General features: G+C 27.6%; 2 protein-coding genes across 2 annotated transcripts in view; one reads left to right on the top strand and one right to left on the bottom strand.

Moving 5' to 3' along the window:
- Mo25 (calcium binding protein Mo25) overlaps positions 1–20,730 on the top strand; it is a 32,061-nt gene that overhangs the window by 3,510 nt on the left and 7,821 nt on the right. The window contains exons 2-3 of the mRNA XM_067265856.1: positions 4,713–4,897; positions 18,383–18,480. The gene's annotated coding sequence lies outside the window, so the exon portion shown is untranslated. The remainder of the gene's footprint in view (positions 1–4,712; positions 4,898–18,382; positions 18,481–20,730) is intronic.
- Positions 18,931–19,690, bottom strand: LOC136971420 (tigger transposable element-derived protein 1-like). Its single transcript, XM_067265882.1, has 2 exons — positions 19,387–19,690; positions 18,931–19,325 (listed from the first exon to the last, which is right to left on the bottom strand). Exons 1-2 carry the CDS (start codon positions 19,688–19,690, stop codon positions 18,931–18,933), a joined length of 699 nt encoding a protein of 232 aa, XP_067121983.1.

Here is a 20,730-nt window from a genome sequence, read left to right as displayed (position 1 = left end):
TTCATAGCAAGCAAGATTTATATTTACCAACTAAACCTTAAACATATAACTTAAAGCTAAATTAAAGCTTTAGTTCAAGTCTAATAAATGTCACTTCTTTCTAAGCTTTGTTTCCAACTACTAGTACTCATTTTATCTTTACCTCACTTTGTCGTATGTTTTCAAGAACTTATCAAGAATTAATTTATTTTCTTTTCTGGGAAGGGATTAATTCTTGGAAACCTAAAAGAAAGTTTTGTTATTTATTCATTCTTAATTTTAACTTATCCAAACTGTTTATTTTATCCATGTTAAATGTTGTTTTGAAACTATTGACTCATCATTCATTTCTACATGATGAAATGAATGATAGAAGACTCATCATTCATTTCTGCAGTTTTAGTACTGTAATATACTGTAGTTAGTAAGGTTAAGTTCATGAATGCAGAATTTATCTATTATCATTAATTTAAATGGCAAAATTTTTTCATATTACTATAAATCCTTCAATAGATACATGGACATCTATTGGACAATATACCTAGTCACCAGCTTTATAAGAGACCTGGCCTCTGTTGGAGACCAGGCATATATTCCATTCATGCAGAATTTTTCATTCAGACTAGTGTTAAAGGAAGAAATGAAGTTGTCTTCGTTCCACCACCACCATGATTTTTCACACCTGTTCTTTTCCAGTTAATGAAAACTACAGGTAACTCACAAAACATTTTCCTTTTTATTTAATAGAAAAGCACTCTACTACACAATGACATCGCTGCTGTAAGCAGAAAGTTATTACAGTATTATCATATCTTCAATTCAATTGATATCACCATCACTCTGGAGGACATCATAATGTTCACCTTCTTTGTCATCATTGCTATAAATTACAATTTTATTATAGTCAGCTTCTTCATTGTCTTCTTCCTCCAGTAGCAGGCCAGAATTCATGCATTGCTTTTAAGCCTCTAATTACTTCTTGCTCCCAAGACAAAGCTCCTTAAATTTCAAACAGTAGGTGGATTGTCTTCAGCCATCCATCTTAATAGTCAATGTGCAGTTTTTGAAGGAGTGACCATTTCATTTGGAACCATTTCACAGGCTTGTTGAATCCAGGAAGTCATCAGATATCGAGAAGGTGCTTTGAGATTTCCCTTGTGTTCTGCTTTTCTTAATCGTTCACCATTCAAGAGTGATAGAACTGATGTATCTTGCCCTTGAAAAGTTTATTCCATATCACATCTGCTGCTTGAATGTATTATGTTTAGTTGTCCAGAATAACAGCAATGTTCATGTTAGTTATTCAGTTCCTTATTTCTCTTTTGTCGATATGACGGTGATACAAATCCCATACAAGCAGTCTATGCTGGAAAGAAAATGTGCTGCGGATTTTCTCATTCAAGTGTTGATTGAACTTGGGATAACAACTCTGGGAACATTTCGTAGCCTCTCCACTTTATGTACCCCCCTTTCAAAATATGATAAAAGGTTTCAATTTTGTTCCATTGTCTTCTGCTGCTAAAGCAACAGTAAAATAATCTTTCTTGTGACTTGTCATGATAAGGACACACTTGCTACTAATTGCTATGATTGTGGTGTTTCTGTGCATATGAAAAACATCAATGTTTTATCTGTAGTTACAATTTCAGAGTCACCGATGCACTTTTCTTTTGATGCACATTAAAAATTAAAAACATTTTTTTCAAGAGTTTCCATGGGAAAAATTACCATAGCATATAAAGAACACGTTTAAGCTTCATAAGCTGTGCAAAGGAATTTTACAGCACTGGCATATATTGAAAACCTGATATCTGTTTAACAGTTCAAATTAAATAACTGGCATTTACAGGTGACCCAGTGTCTATTGGAGGATTTATGGTATGTGAAATTTAAAATGTGTGATTTACTAAAAATTTTACTGGTTGATGATATAAAATATGTAAAACACACTTTAAATACTGGATGTTTTTAATAATAAAAACATCAAACTACATACTAATCTAGTAGAGAACAAAAATTTAATGACATTTTAAACCTTATTCAAAGGCCCTCTCATGTTCTAAAGCTTAAACTTAGACTCAAATAAAACACAAAAATTCTATTCACATTTGTTCCATCTTTAGAGCCTGATGATAGCCTTTGAATAAGATTGAAAATGTTAGTCATCAACTTTGTTCCTTACCGGATTAAGGTGTTATTTGTGTTTTTATTATAAAATATCTTATTCTTACAATTTGTATTTAAAATATTAGTAATGTGCTTAAAAAATTTACTTTTGTTATATAAAACAAATTGATTCAATTTTTATGTAAGGTATACACATAAAAATGCATTTATATTTAAAATATTAAAAGTAGTCAATTATTTCTATATTTCAGTTTTTATTAAAATTCTTTTACAGTTAATTTTTAAATTTTAATCTTAATTACCTGATTTGTTCAAATATATTATTTTAAATACACCTCTATTATTAAAGTTATATAATAAGAAATAATCAACTGTACCAAATTTTTAATTTTTTTTTCTGGTCATTTGCAAACTGTGTAAGAGATCACAATAATCTAATAAAGTTGTATTAAAGAAATTAATTACATTTTAATGTAATGTTTATATATTGTCAGAATTGCTACTTTTTTTACATCGTACCCTTTGATACCCAGGTGTATCCTGTCTATTGTCAAATGTCTTGTTCACTGTCTTTTATAAGATTAATTTTGATCTTGCTGCTGTGCTGTGTTGAGTGATGTGATGTTTTTTTTTTATGGCTAGTTTAAATCAAGTTTTGTTTCTTACTCGTGCAGTTCTGCTGGAATTCAGCAAGTCTGTATTGGACAAAATATATACAGTATATAATCTAATGTATCAAATGATGCAATACTATATAATTTATCACTATATTTAATAATCAGATTTTATAATGAATTTGTTGATTTTTAAAACAAAAATTTGCTGTTATGATGATATTAACTTTATTAATAAATGAGTGATTAAAAATAAATCGACTTTTTATATAAAGTATTTTGTGTAGTTATAGCCTGTATGATTATGTAATATAACAATAGATGTTGGAATGTTGTTTTGGAACATTTAACATTATTATATTTATATACTTATCAAGATTTATAACAATTTTATATTGATCCTATTTTTGAGAAACATAGGCCTATAACATGTTTTATTTTTCTATTTGAATTAGAGTTGTCAAGATGATTAAATAATCTGTATTAATCTGTTCTAACAATTTTCACGGGATATGTCTATGGAAAGAATCAGCCTGAGAGCAATGTTGTGCATGATGTTGCTTCAGTTAAACCAATCAGCACATTCCCTAATGATGTCAGCACTTAATATGTCAGGCAATATGTGAATTTTATTTTATTTTCTTTCACTAGATGGCAGAGCAACTTTTTATTAATTATGTTAATATTTTATAGCATTCATTAACTGTAAAGAATCGTGCATTTAACTACTAGTAGTGAACTTTCTCATATTCCAATACCAGAACGTGAAGCTTCCATAATAATGTTTATAATGGGGGTGATATGTTTAATAAATGGAGAATTAACTTGCCACAACTAAGCGATGCTCATTGGTTAATTCTCAACCCAGATTTGATTCTTTCCATAGACGGGCTATAACACTAAATTAAACTTATCAATACATTCAGGAATGAAGACACCATCTAGAATATAGGAAATATTAACAAACACTTGGCATATATTCTTCAAGATTTTTTATCAGGATTTAAAACAAAATGATTCAACTCTTCTTTAAAATACTTCAAAACTATTAGAGAAATTGATTAGTAATATGGATGATTATTGATACTTGTAAAGATAAAAGAAATTGATATGATTAAAACATGTTTAATTATTATTAAAAATAAACAAAACTTAGATATTTTGGTTTATTTATTGTAAAAGCTTGTTTGATAAATGTTGCAAAATTTTCTATTTATTTATTGCCATAATTACAAATTGATCTAAAATTAAATAAAACTTTCCGGACTAGATTAAAAAATATTTTCATTTTGTTAACTAAGATGTTATTTTTTGAATGTGTGTCATGTTAAATGTCAGATTATATAAAATAAAAAATGTTAAATTTAATATATATTTAGAAAAATATATGGAGAAAATAAAATTGAAAAGAAACATAAAACTATCAGTTTAGTGTTATTTTAGATGATGTTTTTAGATTAAAGATTTTGGTTATGATTTCAGTTCACTATTGTTTTTGCTGTGACTAGTGGTGTGATAAAGTACAACAAACTTTTTGTTGTTTATAGCTAAAATGTAAATAATTAAGTAAATGAAATTTAATTATTTATATTTTGACTATCAGAAAGAATATTTCATAATGTTCATTTATGTAAAGTAAGAATATATTTTGCTTTAGCCTGCATAAAATACATATTAGAAATTGATTAACTGATTTATGTAATTACTATAATTCTAAACTTTAATCTTCATCAGATTATATGTAATACTAAATGGCAATTCAATTATGTAATAACCAGAAAATTAAAAAATTGTTTTGTTTAAAGTAATGTTTTTTTAGATATGCTCCTTTATTATTTTGATAAATACCATCACTTTAAATTAATTGATATTAGAAAACAGTTTAACATTTTTTATGATTGTTTTTATTTTAAAAATCTCAACATGCTGTAAATTACAAATAATGGTTTGTATATAAATCACATTAACATAATTCTCTTCACAATATTTAAGTTTACAGATTAAAAATTGAAAGAGAAGCAAATATTTTTTAAAGAAGACATCATGTCATTAATGAAAAATTCAAGGACATTACAAAGGCAATGGAGTCTATCCCAGTGAAGTCAAACTGCTTGCTATTAGACCTATAGGATAAGCAGCTGAATAGTGTCCTTAGATCACACAGTTCAACAAGCAAGGTATAGTGTATATTGAATCAATTCTATATCTGATTATTTTAACTTTTAAAGATAATTGTTAATGTGATTTTATATACTGAAACGTAACATTGTCCTGATGAATTTATATTGAGCTAATTCATTAAACATTCATTTTCTGGTTTTGATATTAATTGAATTATTACACTTATATTACATATAACCTCTTTGTGACAGTTTAATTTTAGCCTGAACTAAATTGGTGATTTAGTTCAAACTAAAACTAAACTGTTACAAAGAACATATGAATAAGTAAGATCACAGATCACCTTTAGTAATACATATTAGAAGTTGCATTCTTGTTAGTAAAATGTGTTTGAATTGGGATCAATTTAAATTGAAATATTAGTGAATTCAATCTAGTTGCAAAGTCATCTATGATCATGCGTAATTGTTGTAATCATTTTAAAATAATTATTAAATAAATTTTGTATTATTTTCTTCATATTATCATGAAATTTTGTTAAACTTGTGAATCATCTAATTTTTTTTTTTTGCATTAAATTGCACATTATTTATTTTTTTATACCAGTATATTCATCCATATCACTAATATCACAAATGATGAAAATACTGTAAAATGAAAATAAATCATGTTTGGATATCAAGAAAATATAAAATTTAGTATATCAACTTTTTAAAAATTAATTAAAATCTATTAAAATTTCAATAACTGAATATTTCTGTATATAAATCTTTACCTATGGAAATTAAATAACTTTTTAATATGAAATGCTGATGATAAAAATAAGCCCATGTTTACTTTTAGGCACTGTAATAAATAAATAAAATTGCATTAGTTATAATTAGAAGAATTGAATCATAATAGGATATTTATCAGTTTTGTCATTGTTACATTTCAGTACCTTAATGTTGTTCCAATTCTCTTATCTTCATTATTTTCCAATTCTCTAGATCTTTCAAATTTACCAATTTTGGTCAATGCTGATTTAAATTTAGTGTCAAGTTTTTTTCTGCTGAACTTCTTTTTAATCTATTTTCAACTATTTCAGACTTTAAAACTTATAACTGATGATTTTTTTTTTTACTAAGAAGGGCAGTGCAATCACCATTCTAAGTGAATAACAAAATAAATTGACAAATATTTAAAAAAAAAGAGATATATACATAGTGAGGACTGCATGTCTGTCATTGCAATCTTCAAGAATGTTATAAATACCTGTTGTTACCATGACAGTGAGTTAATCTGTTGTCATAAAATAGCATCTGTATTCTGTCCTTCATTTCGGAGAAGTTGTCTCACATTATAGTGCTAAAAGTAAATCAGAGAATAGGCTAATTTTGAAGATTTATGGAACTATCTAGTATATAAAAAATTAAAATGATGATTATTTTGTAATTTAAGAAGTATATAACATTGCATTAAGACAATGAAAATAACAATTTGATCTTTCAAATACTATTGTAAGATTGAATGGCAAACATTTGATGGATGTAATAACAAATATGATGTTGAATCGTAAAGGAAATGACAAATCAATAATTACTAAAAGAATTTCATTTTAACCTGGTAAAATATAAAATGTAACTACAAATAAATCAATAAAAAGCTTGTTTACAATGTTGGAAAATCATGTACATGATTTTCCATACATCAAAAACAGTAATCTGAATTTGAGTTTTTTGATTTTGAGGAAAATTTAACAGTGTATGAATAAATGCAAATCTGTAATAATCTTATTAGTAAAATCATGAATTATTAGAGAGGATTACAAAATTAAAAAAAAAAAATATTTTATTTTTCAAGTAGAACAGATCTTTAATATTAAAATGCATTCTTTACATACAGAAATTATTTATAATTTTTAATGTGCAAACTTCAGAAAAAAGTTGCATGTAGAATTTAGAGTAAATAATCTAGCAGAATATTATAATGCTTTTGATGACTAACCTTAGCATTTCTAATCACTTTATAACAATTTCAAATCTTATAATTTATAAAAATAATAATGTTTTTATAATGAAATGTGTATTATATACACAATTATAAATAATAATAAATGTTGTAATAATTTATTTTAATAAATTGATTAAATGCCATCAATTTTTTATTACATTTTTTATTTATAATTATTTAATCAAGACAAAAGAGAACATAAATTTTAAGTGATGCAAAGCAAATAATAATCTTAAAAACAGATAGACTGCATTTAAAATAATTGACTGCTTGGTAGTTATAATATTTTGTAAAGCAATGAGCAAGAGTGGTTTTAGCCAAAATTTACCCAGGATAGTTTTTAAAATGAAGTCCCAAGATTAATTTGAACTGTTGCCCTGTAAAAATACTACATATTTAAACATTCATTTTATTTTCTAACCCGATGTATACTGACTTATTTTTAACAAGTATATAAATCATACAGATTTTTTTTTTTCTGGCTTTTATAATTGCAAAGATGTTGACAGTTTCATTTATATTAGTCTTTTCTGTAATGTCATTCTCTATGGAAAGAATTGTCATATCTATCAAGTGTTCCTCTGTCATGTTTGGTCAAATATAATTCTTTGAGCTTCAGACAAGAAAAACCTTGTTCTGTTGCAATGGAAACAGGCAGTGTTAGCAGAATTCTTATGACTATAAGTTATTTTGGGAAAACATTCATATATTTGTTTTGGATAATAAGAGGCAATGTTGATAGGTTTGCCAGGAGCAGAAAGCATATCTGCTATTATCTTGATCTTATCTTGTAATTCAGAACATTCGATATCTTTTTGGTCAGTGCAGTTTCTATCAAAGCATTTTTCAGCATTTCTTGGTTTTATTAGTATCGGAATAATTGGAAATGTTATATAAAAATCAGCTGTGTGATAGTGAGATTGCAGTGTCTCGGAACAAATTTTATGTGAAAAATTTATATTTTTAAAAATTATAATATTGTGATGATTTAAATAATCTTCATGCATAGTGTTGTCGCATGCTGCTAGTGTCTAGAAAACAGATGAATTTGGATCCACAAATTATGCAGAAATTTATTATAGTTTGATAGAAAGCATTTTGATATAATTACAGAATTATTTTATTGTGAGTAATATGTCATTTTGTGATTTCTATGAAATGTACAGTACTTTAAATGCAAAATAAAAGTAAGAAGAGAGTTTTCATAATTGTAGGTCCAGAGATGATGTCCTGAAAGCTTAAAGCCACCTTGGTATTGAGGGTTAATTTTAACATTATATAATGCACAAAATATTTTACTTTCCCAATTGTTATAACACAGGAAAGTTTATATTTGTAAATATATACAAATCTTGATTTGAGAGCCATGAATCCAAAAAAACTGAAAAAAAGGAGTTTAGTGTGTATGTTGGCATCTGTTTTGTTTAATATCTTAGATTTAATAAATGAAATTTGGCACGGTGATTAGTATATAAGAGTTGATGCTATTAAATTTTAGAATATGGAACTTGAGACACTGGGGGGATAGAGGTTGGGTCATAGGTCTTATCTCAAATGGGATTGGACTTAATGAAAATTTTACTCATTGTTGGCCTTTACAATATTTTTAAAAATTCATTTCTACCCTCAAAACTAAGCCTATTTTGACTTTTTATAATAATTACTAAAAGTTTTTTAATAACATTTTATGATAGATGGCACTATGTGTAATTTTAACTTTTGAGCTAGTGTCATTGTGCTTATTGTACTTAAATATTTTTTAAAATGGAATTTTTATCATAATTGAACAAAATTACTTCTTTTTAAGCTTTTGTTGTTATTTAAAATTTGTATCTTAGTATAATTGAAAATTATTGGACTTCCTAAAAGTCCCCTTAATATGCTGTTTGAGTGCTGGGAAAATTGAGCAAGAGTCCTTTCCAGCTTTTTCTAGTTCAGATTTTTTCTTGCTTCTTGTTAACATGCTTAATGTCTTTTGAATTTGCCATTTTATTTTGTCTGCTTTTAGTCAAACATTTCATGTCAGTGAGGTCAATGTAACTTTATTATTCAGTCAAATCCGGTTATATTGGTTTATGCAAAGCCTGCATTAATGCACAGTAAGTTTGTGGTACTGTGAATGTGGATAGTCATTTCTATGTTAATGAGTTTACTTAAACAAAATATTGATTAATATATATGAAACTTACTGTGATTTCATGAATTATATTATACCATTAAATACCAAGCACACTGCTTTCAGGTTCACGATATCATACAAGTCCAAAGTGAAAGTTCACAAACTGCACATGACCAGGAGTGCATTTTCTGACTTTAATGTTGACCACAATGCTTATGATGTCACTGGCAATGCAGATACTCCATGTTGTTGATCACTTCAACTCAAAAAATTTTTTCTTACAGTTGGCACTTTGTGCTGAATGATTAGTTGACAGTTGACATACATATCGGAAATTGGAAATTAATAGGATTGGGAGATTTTTGAATACTGTAATTAGTTTGTAACTTTAAAAACAGTTATTAATGAAATCCAAGCAAATAAGCCATTTTTAATTTATAAAAGTTTTATGCATATTCAGCTCCTGGGTTCAATTTAGCAGTTAGTTCAGCCTGTTATATCTAGTAGTTTTAATCATCAATCCACAAACTTCAAAACCAGGTTACCATTTGCAGAAAATTAGTGGAAAAGAAATGGGATGAAAGAAAATGGAAAATTTTTTCATTTTCATAAACAATGTTGAAAGAGCATTTATTCTTTCTTCAAATTGCTGTATCTCAGTGTATCTGACAGCCAGATGGCAGTGCAGTTAAGGTGACAGCCTACTGCTCTGGAAAGTACCTGGGACCTGGGAACAATTATCTGGACAGGTCAAAAAATCCCAGGAATTTTTCAGGTGATAATCTGTCCTGAATATATTTAGGCCTGTCCCTCACTGCCAAGCTGTCCCATTGTGGACCTAATTAAATCCATAATGGACTTGATAAAAAAGGCCTTGTAGAGTTTACAAAAAAGAGTCAAAAAATAATAATAATTAAAGTGGATGTTTGGAGCAACATTTAAGTTTATTTGTTTTTTGTTAGGACATTTTTAAAAATATAGTGAAATAACTGGAAAAAATTTGGCTTTTGCCTTTTGATGGTATGATTTGATTGTTTTTGTAAAGTTTGTTCTGAAATAAACAATTAATAATGACTAACATCCAGAAGAAAACATTTCACATGTGTATTTTAACAATTAATTCAAGTTAAAATAAATTTATATGTCCTGTTTCATTGGGATGTTTATATTTTATTTAGTAGGTAAAAATATTCATAATTGAAATTTTAGTATGATAAATTAGTTATAGTTTTCAATAACACTGCTTTCAAAAATTTTAAAAAGGAAACTCAAACTACTTGTAAAGATTAAAAATATATGTTAAAAAGCAAATTGTTTTCTTAGGTCTGTCTTTCACATTCACCAGGAACAAAAACAAAAGGTTATTTGTGATGGAAAATTGTTTTTATTTTTGGAGAATATGAAAGACAGATTTAAGAAGACAATTTAATGTGTAAATATTGTCAGCCAGTTTTCAACCTGTTGTCATGCGTGTGCTCATTCGAATATAAAAATTGCAGACCCACGGTCAATCCAGCACCAAGTTAAAAAATTAATTAATAAAAATTTATCATTGAAAAACTGCTATTTTACTTTAATCTAGCTTTTTAATATGTTTCTAGTCAAATTCTGTCAAAAAAAATCTTAAAATCTTCAATAAATTATAATTAATTTTTTAATATTAAAAGGTGATTAGCATAAATTACAAGGTGTCATGTTTCATCTTCACTCTTGTTCAAGTTTATTGTCCTAGACACATGCTGATGTTTATTTTTACTTCTACTGGAGTTTAGGCTTTTATTTCAAAGTCGTCCACTGCTTTGGTTACACAAAGTGGGGAGACAGGCATCACGTGATCACACATCTCACTTCTGTTAAAAATTTCCTTATCTTAAAAGTTTTATTATTATTATTATTATTTTATTTTTTATTTTTGATTTTAATTATATTTAACTAACTTTTTTGGATGGATTCTTATATTGTAAAGCTGCAGATATTTTTTTAATTAAGTTTTATGCATTTGTATGTCGTCAGATTTTATGTATAAAATATGATATTCAAAAATTAAATATTATTGGAAATGCTAAACTGTACTGTGTGTCTTCCAATATTATTGCAAACAGATAATAAATAAATTTATAAAATAATTGAATGTATTTTAATTTTTATAAAGTTTTTAATTTGATGCAAGGCGATGTGCTAAGAATAGAGTAAATGTCAAGGTGCTTTAATTACTTTATTTCAGAAGTTAGTGTTATTTTAATGTAATTTCAGATATATTGTGTGTTTTTTATAATTAATAAATCTGTATAGAAATAATATTTATGACTGACTTTATTCTAAAAATAAAATAACAGAACAAAAAGGTAATAGAAAAAAATATTATATAATACGAAAATGTTCTACTTCTACTTTTAATACAAATAATAACTAAGATATACAGAATAAATTGGTAATACAAAAAATGTATGTTTATTATACAATGCTACAACTTTATGTACTTCTTGTATTGCAAGAATTATAAATTGTGTGTGCAAGAAAATTTATTTATTTTTTATTTTCTATGTTAAGCATAAGGGGTTGCTTTCATGGACTTAGCAGACAGGACCTTCTGGATGCAGTATCCAACAAATGAACAACTTTTGTTGATATATATATATCAACAAAAGTTGTTCATTTGTTTGGACAACTTTTATTGTTTCAATCATAAAAGAAATGAGGGACGGGGACCAATAGAATCCTTGGTTGGTTAACACAATTTTACTGTCATTGTCGTCAAGGAACCAATATTCTCCGGGAAGACAGCATTCAAAACTCTCGTTCTCACTCATCATGTTGCTGTTGCATCTCAAGTGTTTGTAAGCGAAATTTTATGATTTTATTTTTAATAAATGGAAATTCTTTAACCTACATATTATCATTGCTTTACATTTTTACATTCATAAAACTAAAAAAAAATACAAAAATTATATCGGGCATAGTGTCATAAAACTTTGCAAAATAATTAGAAGATACAAATGGAAAAAAATGAAATCATTTCTGGGTCAAGTTTGAGTTTTTTAGAAGTTATTCACTTTAAAACAAAGTGATTTAAGTGCAAAGGCACGCTTTGCTACAGCAGTTATTTTTAATAACAACGACTGGCAGGAAAATTGAAACCTTAGATCAGGCGCACTATAGTGTCGATTCTACCACATTTCTTAATAAAAATAATGAAATACTTTGAAAATTTAAGAAAAATTAGTCAGGTTGTAATTTTTTCAGATTTTTCAAAAAATTCGTATTTTTATGCTTATTAATTAAAAATTAACTAGTGCCTAAAGAACTGCAGGCATGTGGCAATGGGTTAATCAAACTACTTGAAAAGACTTCAAGTTAATTGCACCTACAAGGAATGTAGATGAAGCTGGTCGAACAATAATGACCAACTTCAACTGGTAAGTTAGTTCCTGATTAATGTTGACTGTAATATGACAGTCACCTTATCCTGGACAAAACTTAGACCTATCAACAGTTGGATGTTCATTTACTCTTCTGTTTGTTGGTAGCTTTGTTGAGAAATTCATCAATCGGCACTAAGTAATTGCAGCTGCAGTCAATATTGCAGTCAATATTTTAAAATTTTTTGTCATTCTTAGTCTTGAAAAGATATATTTTACTAATACATACTGTTTTATTAGAGATTCTAAAAAATCAAAATACTTTAATTCAAAAATAAAAGTGATACACTATTTAAATAATAAAATTAAGAATGTGTTAGAAATAATACAAAATCTTTTAATTAACATGTAATTAGCAAAACAAACAGTAATTCAAAATAGGGATAAAGATGCATTATTCTAATGGTTAAAAAAAACTAAATTTCTAGATGGTGTATGAGTGCATATATACTTAACATTGTACATTTACCACTCTACCATGCCTTAACCATTGCACTTTTCTCAGATCTCTTTAGCGACATTATCTACAGGACAACAGTTCTATTTTGATACCCGAGACCATGTTTGTACCTTTAGCCACACTCTCAAACAAAGCCAGACAGTATTTGAGTATTAACTAAATTAATCATATATAGATAATGAGATGTTAGTCGATATTATAAATAATAATCGAAAGATGCTGTACAAACTAATCACATGCTGTCAATAAATATTCAGTAGGTATACCAAATTTTAATTTTGATTAATTTGATTTAATATTTTTGATTTGTTAATTGAAATGTTGTTTCATGTGATGTCCTTTTGAAAATTCTTGTTAAACAAGTTTTAATAAAATATGTAAATCTATTATTTATTGATAAGGTTAACGAATGAACATTATGATTTTTTTTTATTGAAGCTTGAGGCTTGTGGTTTCATATGAGATTTAGTAATATACTAAAGTGGCTTTATAGTAGTTAAACTGGTGTGTTAATTCATTAAGCTATTGCTAGTCTAATAGTTTGACAGACTTCCTCCATTATTGGAAATTGAGTATATGTGTTCATGGATATATATAAAGGCCTCTCAGGTGCCTATACAGCAAGAATCAAAAAATGAGCATGAATAAAAATAATATTAAAATTTACGTGTGTGTGTAGCCATGAGGTGGTGTTGGTATAGCAGCCTACATTTTTTAAAAACAGCAGTTCTCTAGAAAAAGAAGTATGAATATTTTTTTTAGAATTAAAATTAAAGATTTTTAAACAGGCAAACTTATTAAAATGTGTTAAATTAAAATGCATTGTGTAAAAAATCCATCTAAAAACTATATATATAAAATTAATGTAGTAAAACAAATAATCACAAAAAATGGAGCCTTTTGAAATTAAATTTCTTACACAGGAAAACTTCTAATGCAAGAACTTAACTGAATCATACTGTGTATAGGATTAAAATAGAATTTCCAGTCAATAGGTTAGAAAAGCTTACGCTTAAATAAAGCAAACTTAAAATGAATTTCCATTTAAACTGTTCTATTTAAATCAATTGCTTTATTTTCTCTGGTTTAAAATTTAATGTAATAATCACGGAAAGATTGAGTTTAATAATTTGTAAGAATAGTAACCAGGACTTTTTATACTCCAATTTTTCTTGAATTTAGTTCTCTGTTTACAATACCTTAAGATGACTTAATAAAATTGCAAAATTTTGTCTACTACGACTTTGTATTGCCAAATTCAGTTATATTTTATATAACAATTTAACAAAAATTATTCCTTATGATTTCATTGCCAGAAAGTCTATTCTTTATCCTATTCAACATTTTCTAATTATATAAATTATAATGAGTTTTTAATTAAATACATTCTTTGTTTTGTTGACCTATTAAATATAACACACTAATAGCTACAATTGGCTGACACTTAATTTAAAGCTTTAACAATAGGCCTACTGTACAATATTTTCTTAATAAATGATATATTTAGAACTGATTTATTAGTCAATAAATTAACTCCTGATAATTGGCTCTAAATTTTTCCTTTGTTTTTTCTTCTATGTTACCATACAATTCACGTAATTTAACAAATGTTTACCTTATTTATATGTGCAATTCTGACATCCGACAATATAGTACTCAGTAATAATGGTATCAAAATCATTTCAGTTTTATCAATAATTTTATTATGAATTTTACTGTTGAAAACTAAAAATAATATGCCATTATTGAAACAGTTTTGTACTTTTTTTTTTTTTCAGTTTCTCTCAAGAATATGTGGTTTTTAACTTATAAAATATAACTTATTATTTTGATATTTTTGTATCAAAAAATATAAATACTTTAATAAATAATGAGCTTATCTTTTAATCAAAATTTGATAATCTTATGAAGTAATAACCAGAACCAGGTCATGTAGGCAGTAAAATTCAATTAAATAGTTATAAAATTCATATAATTTATGATTTTTATAGCTACAGTAGAACTCCAATTTGATGCTGCATTACCTGTGGCAAGCCTGTAAGTAAATACGCTTCTGTACTTTTAGATGTTGATATATGATAGTTTATTGCTGGGAAAAAAATGAACAGTTTATCAAAATGCTCATTTACTAAGTTTTGATTTTATATTTTAAATCTTTCATATTATCAGTTCCTAGCACTTTCAAGGCTTGTCATCAGGAATACATTAACAGAAGAAATTGTATTATATTCTATTTAATACATATATTTTCACATTCAAAATAGTTCCAAAGATGATTCCAACTAGGGTTTCTCAAACGGGATTCCAGTTGTTTTTCTTAACCCAGGAAATCCCGCAAATTTCTTAAAAATTCGCTTTTTTCTTATTTTGTGTTAAGGTTGAGGAAATTTTGCAAATAGAAAGTATAATTAACTCATAAACTATCAGAATACATTTGTATTTATTAATTTTAAACCTACTTATTAGTTCTTTTAATTTTTACTCGTTATGGCAAATGGATTATTGACAAATGGTCAATAATCAACATGTAGCTTATTTGTGGCAGGACTCTCAAAATTATTTGCCTGTAATATCTGTAATAATTGTGCTTATGTTGTCTTAATTTTTAACCAAGCCCAGTAGCTGTAATAACTGTGTAATGCCAAGTTGTGCAAATTGGGCCAGGATACAAATGAGTACGAAGTCTGCAAGTATGAAGTTTTTCTTCATAACCTGATTATTAAAGACAAACGAACTGCTGAATTATTGGGCTATGATGTTTCTATTAAAGCAGTCGAGGTAGACAAGTCAAGAATACTACAGAACAAAAGAAGTACTGCAATAAATCTCTGAAACAAACTAGAAATCTTTCGGGATACAGGTGAAGAACACACAATATTTGTCTTCTCTTAAATGCATTAAACACGATTCCAATCACATCAATTAAATCGGTAAAGGCATTCTCGGTAGCAAGACCATCTCATTACTAAAATAAGAATTAGATTGAGTGATCGGAGTACTGTATTGATCATCTTTGCTTTTTAAAATCTTATTATAAAAATTTACGAATGATATTTTGTATTATGTTCTATTTAAAAAACAAAAATTACCTTCTAAGTTAGAAGTTTGATCTAAATTCATTTTTTCTTTAAATTTTCAACCCAATTCAAAGGCATTTTTTTTGTAAGCAGTTTTCAACAAACTTTAATAAACTTTTTTCTATTTGTGAAAATGTTTACGTAATTCAAAAGTAATTTTTAATATATATCTTACACAGCATTATTAATATGATTTTGGAGGTTGCAGAATGTATTAAATTACTTTAAAAAAATAAATAATTATATACAAAATATCTTGAAATCAAATGCTATCTTAAAAATAATTAATTCTATCCCGGAAAACAGTTTTTATCCCAAAATCCCGGGACAAGCAAAAGACTGGGAAATGAGAGACACTAATTCCAATATTGTAGGATATTGGAATTGTCTGTTCTTGGGAAATTACTTGGGACTTGGTGTAAATATTATCATCATCAGCAAAAAAGCAGGAAATAATGAATAGTGAATTTTGATAATTGGGGAAAAATCTTGTTAATCAATTTTAAAATTGTTTCATTAGTCTTATTTAATTTTTTGAATATTCTGTTCATTAGAATACTTTACTGCATTTGATGAAAATTGAAACATTTTATTATTAAACTGTAAAGATTACTTAATTTTAAAAAATATACAATATTGAAGATGTACAAAAAAAATCTTTGCAGTCTTCTTCAATGTCCTTCCAGAATCACTGGAACACAATCAACATTGGCAGAGTCAACCTTTTTAGAATTTTCTTCTTTATCCAATGAAAATTTGTGAAGATATTTGACATCACAGAACTTTTAAACAATTTGCATAAATTCAGGTGGAGAAGATTCTGTAAAGGTGGTCGACTCTGCCGATGTGATGAATTGTGTTCCAGTGATGGTGAAAGAATGTTGAAGGATGGCAAAAATATTTTTGTATGTGTCTTCAATATTGTATATTTTTGTTTTTGCATTTTTTAAATGTATTTTATCCTGAGTTTGTAGAAGTTTTTTCTTTACTTAATATGATAGAAAAATAAATTTATAAGTTAATGGATGAGTTATGAGGCATAATCATTGAATCTCATTGCTAAGATAATTGTTGTAAATATATATTATATATATATATAATATATATATATAAAACAAATTATCTTAGCAATGATATTCAGATATTAGCAATTAAAACATATATGTTTTAATTCATAGAAGCTAAAAACAGATGCCACCAAAGAATATCTGAGAGTTTTGTGTAACCCAGATTTTTATCCTGGATGTTTAAAAAATAAAATATTTTCAATTAAAACTAAAATTTATATTAATATAAAATAGGTAATAACAACTGATGATCAAAGATTAAAACTACAGTCTTCATTTTATACCTCTGTAGGATATGCACATGGTGAGTGATTCACAATGGAATATAACACAAAATTATGTTCTCGTCACCCGTGTTTATTTACTTTGCAGGATTCCTTTACACTTCCGACACTCCTCGTTTTTACAATAATAACCCTTTCCACATATAATTCCGGCAGATGCTCGGATAGGATCGTTATGCGACCTCGCGACAAAAGAATATTCAGCGCGTTACAAAATATAAGGACTAAGACTAATTACTTAAAACTACTTATATGACTAAAAAAGATAGGGAAGAAAAGATAGACAATAGGATAGTTGGAAGTATGATAGAAAAGAATGGGTACCCAAAGTGTCGACGATCTTGGGGTGATGGTTGCGAATACTAGATTGATAATTTTCAGTGTTGTTGATTTTGGACGTCTCTCCAATCCTCCCAATAAAGTTTTTCGAAGTTCCTATATCAGAATATACTTCGGATTTCTCACGAACGTTGGCTTAGGCTTACCGTCCTTTGTCCTCCAGTTGATGCTAGAACAACCTGGAGGTCTTCACAATACGTCCTGTCCCTTCGATGTCTCAGTCAAAAAGTGACCTCTCCTCCTCCACTTAGCCCCCAGGCTACCACCTCTTCTTTGTATTCTAATTAGGTCACCCCCATTTGAACAGGGAAGGGTTAGGGAAGACAGAAGTTTCTAGAAAAAGATGGACAAAAGAACTAACGAAGAGGAAGAAAATGGACTAAATACTAAGAGTAATATATACAAAAATATACAAAATAAGGTGCACGGCCACACCTCATTTAATTTTTATTTACATTGAATTTGGCAATGTCTCTCAGACAATATTTGCCACCCCACTTTACTGTAATCCCAATTAATTAAAGGGGAGAAATACACAATGAGGTTAAAATAAGAAAAAACAACACGATAGTAACAAAAATGAGAAAAGAATGCAAGAATGACAAAAAAATAACAAATCAAAAATAAAATTACTTTAGTATCAATTTTTGCAAATAGCTTTGAATTTATGGAAGTCAAGGAACAATTTGTCTTTGTAACAATTAGTTCTAAATACTGAAAATATTCATTAATAGTGTTGATTTAAGATGGTTTTTTTTTATTAATAGATATCTGTTTATTGCAGATTAAGGTATTTTCACTTCTAATTTCTGAAGATAAGATATAATTCAAAACAGAATCATCAATTCTGCAAGTGATTTTAAAGTTATCTTCTAAACAAAGGTAAATTAATACTTTATTCTTGCTTTCTGAAAAATGATTTCAGTATAATTGTAATTTTATTTATTGAAATCTTTGGATTTGAACAAGAATGAGAAAAAAATTGCATCTTAGTTTGTTAATTGATTTAAAATATGAAAAAATGGAGTTAATGAAATAGAATGTTATCAAATATATTATACAGTAAGACCCCGCTTAACGCGGGGGATGCGTTCCTAGATGACAGAGCACTAAACGAAACAGCGTTAAACTGGGTCATCTTAACATGTAAATAAGGGGGATACGTGAAACAGAACAGAGAATAGGAAAATTTATCAGTTTTTTTTTGTTTTATTTTGAAACATTTATTGTTAAATACTTTTTTATTACATTAATTATAGATTATTTATTGCTAATATCGATATTTATTCATAAAACATTCATGAAAATAAAAAAAAAGTTCGAATAAAGAAGTTATGTTTGTGATGAGGAAGGTTCTTCCTCATTTGACATCTTTTGTTTCTTTGTGAAGAAGTCATCTAACGTCGTTTGCCTTTTCCTGTTTCGTTCAGCAAGCAGTTGTCGATAGCAAGACATCGCATCCATGACACTTCGTCTTGCCTTTGAACTTCTATCAAAATTGAAATCATTTTGTATAAACTGATCCATTATTTCCGTTATACTGGCTAAACTTTTTTTTAGAAAATCCGTTGAAAGTTCCTTTTGTTCCTCATCTTCAGAAACGCTAATTTCGTCATCTTCATGCACCTGTTGTTCTACTAATTCTTTAAGATCGTCGTCGGAAAAACTTTCTCCAGTTGTAACTTGCAATAATTCTTCAATATCCTGCGCATTTATATTATCCAACCCTGTTTCATTAGCTAGCTTGACAATTTCGTCGACATCAACAATGGATTCTCTTGTGTCAACATCCTTGCTTAGCTCCGGCCATACATTCTTCCATACTCCTTTCAAAACATTTCTCGGTCACCTCATTCCAGGAAAGATTGATGTTGTCTACGGCATCCATGATATTACTAGTTTTTCCAAAAATCTCTAATGGATTGTTATCTGCTCCATCTGTTTTATCAATCAGTTGTCGGAATGTCTGCCGCAGATAATAAGCTTTAAAATTTGATATTATGCCTTGATCCCAACACTGCGTGCAATCTCGGGTAATTCCAATACTACCGCGTAATACCGAAACAGCGTTAAGCAGGGTCTTACTGTACATATTGCTAGAAATGCTAAGTAATTATATTAAAAAGGAAATAGTGATGTAAAATGAATGTTATAACAAAGTATTTGTTTAAAAACAAATATTCTTGTATTTTTTATTTGGTATTCTTCTATCTAATGAAGAACTTTTTTAATGTTCAAAGAAAAATAAACTAGTTTTTTAATAAATGATAAAAAGCTTTACTAGCTTTGCAGCTATAACTGCATAGATCTTTATAAATTATACTTTATAATTACAGGAATTTAGAATTTTAGTCCTTGTAATTTGTTTAAACATTATGGAAATTTATATTTAACAGATGTGGCAAAACTGTTTTATACAAACCATTCTAAGACATTAAAAAATTTTAAATTCCTATTTTGAAATTTTAGAATGCTTCACTATATTATTGAAATATTCCGAAAAATGATTACAGTCGAATCTCATTAAGATGCCACTGTTTGTTTGATCACGAATACGGCAGTTTGGTGAGGTTGGCAGTCTATTGAAAAAAGCTCATAACTAAGCTTAGGAATTTGTGCTGCTGCCCTCCTTTTAATGTAACTCTTATGCTTTGGGGGAATTCATAACCAACCACCAGGAAATGATTTCCCAATCCATTTAAACTGAATTTTTAATCCCTATTTTGTACCATTTTCTATCCTTTTCCTTCTTTTCACTATTTCCTGCATTAGCATTGTTTTCCAAGCTTTTGCACAAAATTATCTTACAAATGAGATTTTCTTAAGTTCAATTCCAGTATTGACAGTTGAATAATATCTGATTTTCTCAACCATTTAACATTTGGAAATTGAAATTTTGCTTTTGATTGGCTGACATTTTTCAATTGTAAACAGTTTTGAATTTGAATTCAAAAATTAATCTTTCCAAAATTTTAAATTTCTTGCTATAATTGGTTAGAAAAAAAAAAGTCAGTTGACTAATGGTGATTTTAAAAACAGTGTAAATAGACAGATTTCCTTTGGCATCTTTACTTTTTAACAAAGTTCTATACCTTTTTATCATATTGTAAGTGTATATGCATTTATATACCA

This window comes from Centruroides vittatus, unplaced genomic scaffold, assembly GCF_030686945.1.
Source record: "Centruroides vittatus isolate TY-2023 unplaced genomic scaffold, ASM3068694v2 contig_250, whole genome shotgun sequence".
NCBI lineage: Eukaryota > Metazoa > Arthropoda > Arachnida > Scorpiones > Buthidae > Centruroides > Centruroides vittatus.
The sequence above is the reverse complement of the archived record's forward strand: the minus strand, read 5'-3'. Positions and strand labels throughout refer to the sequence as shown.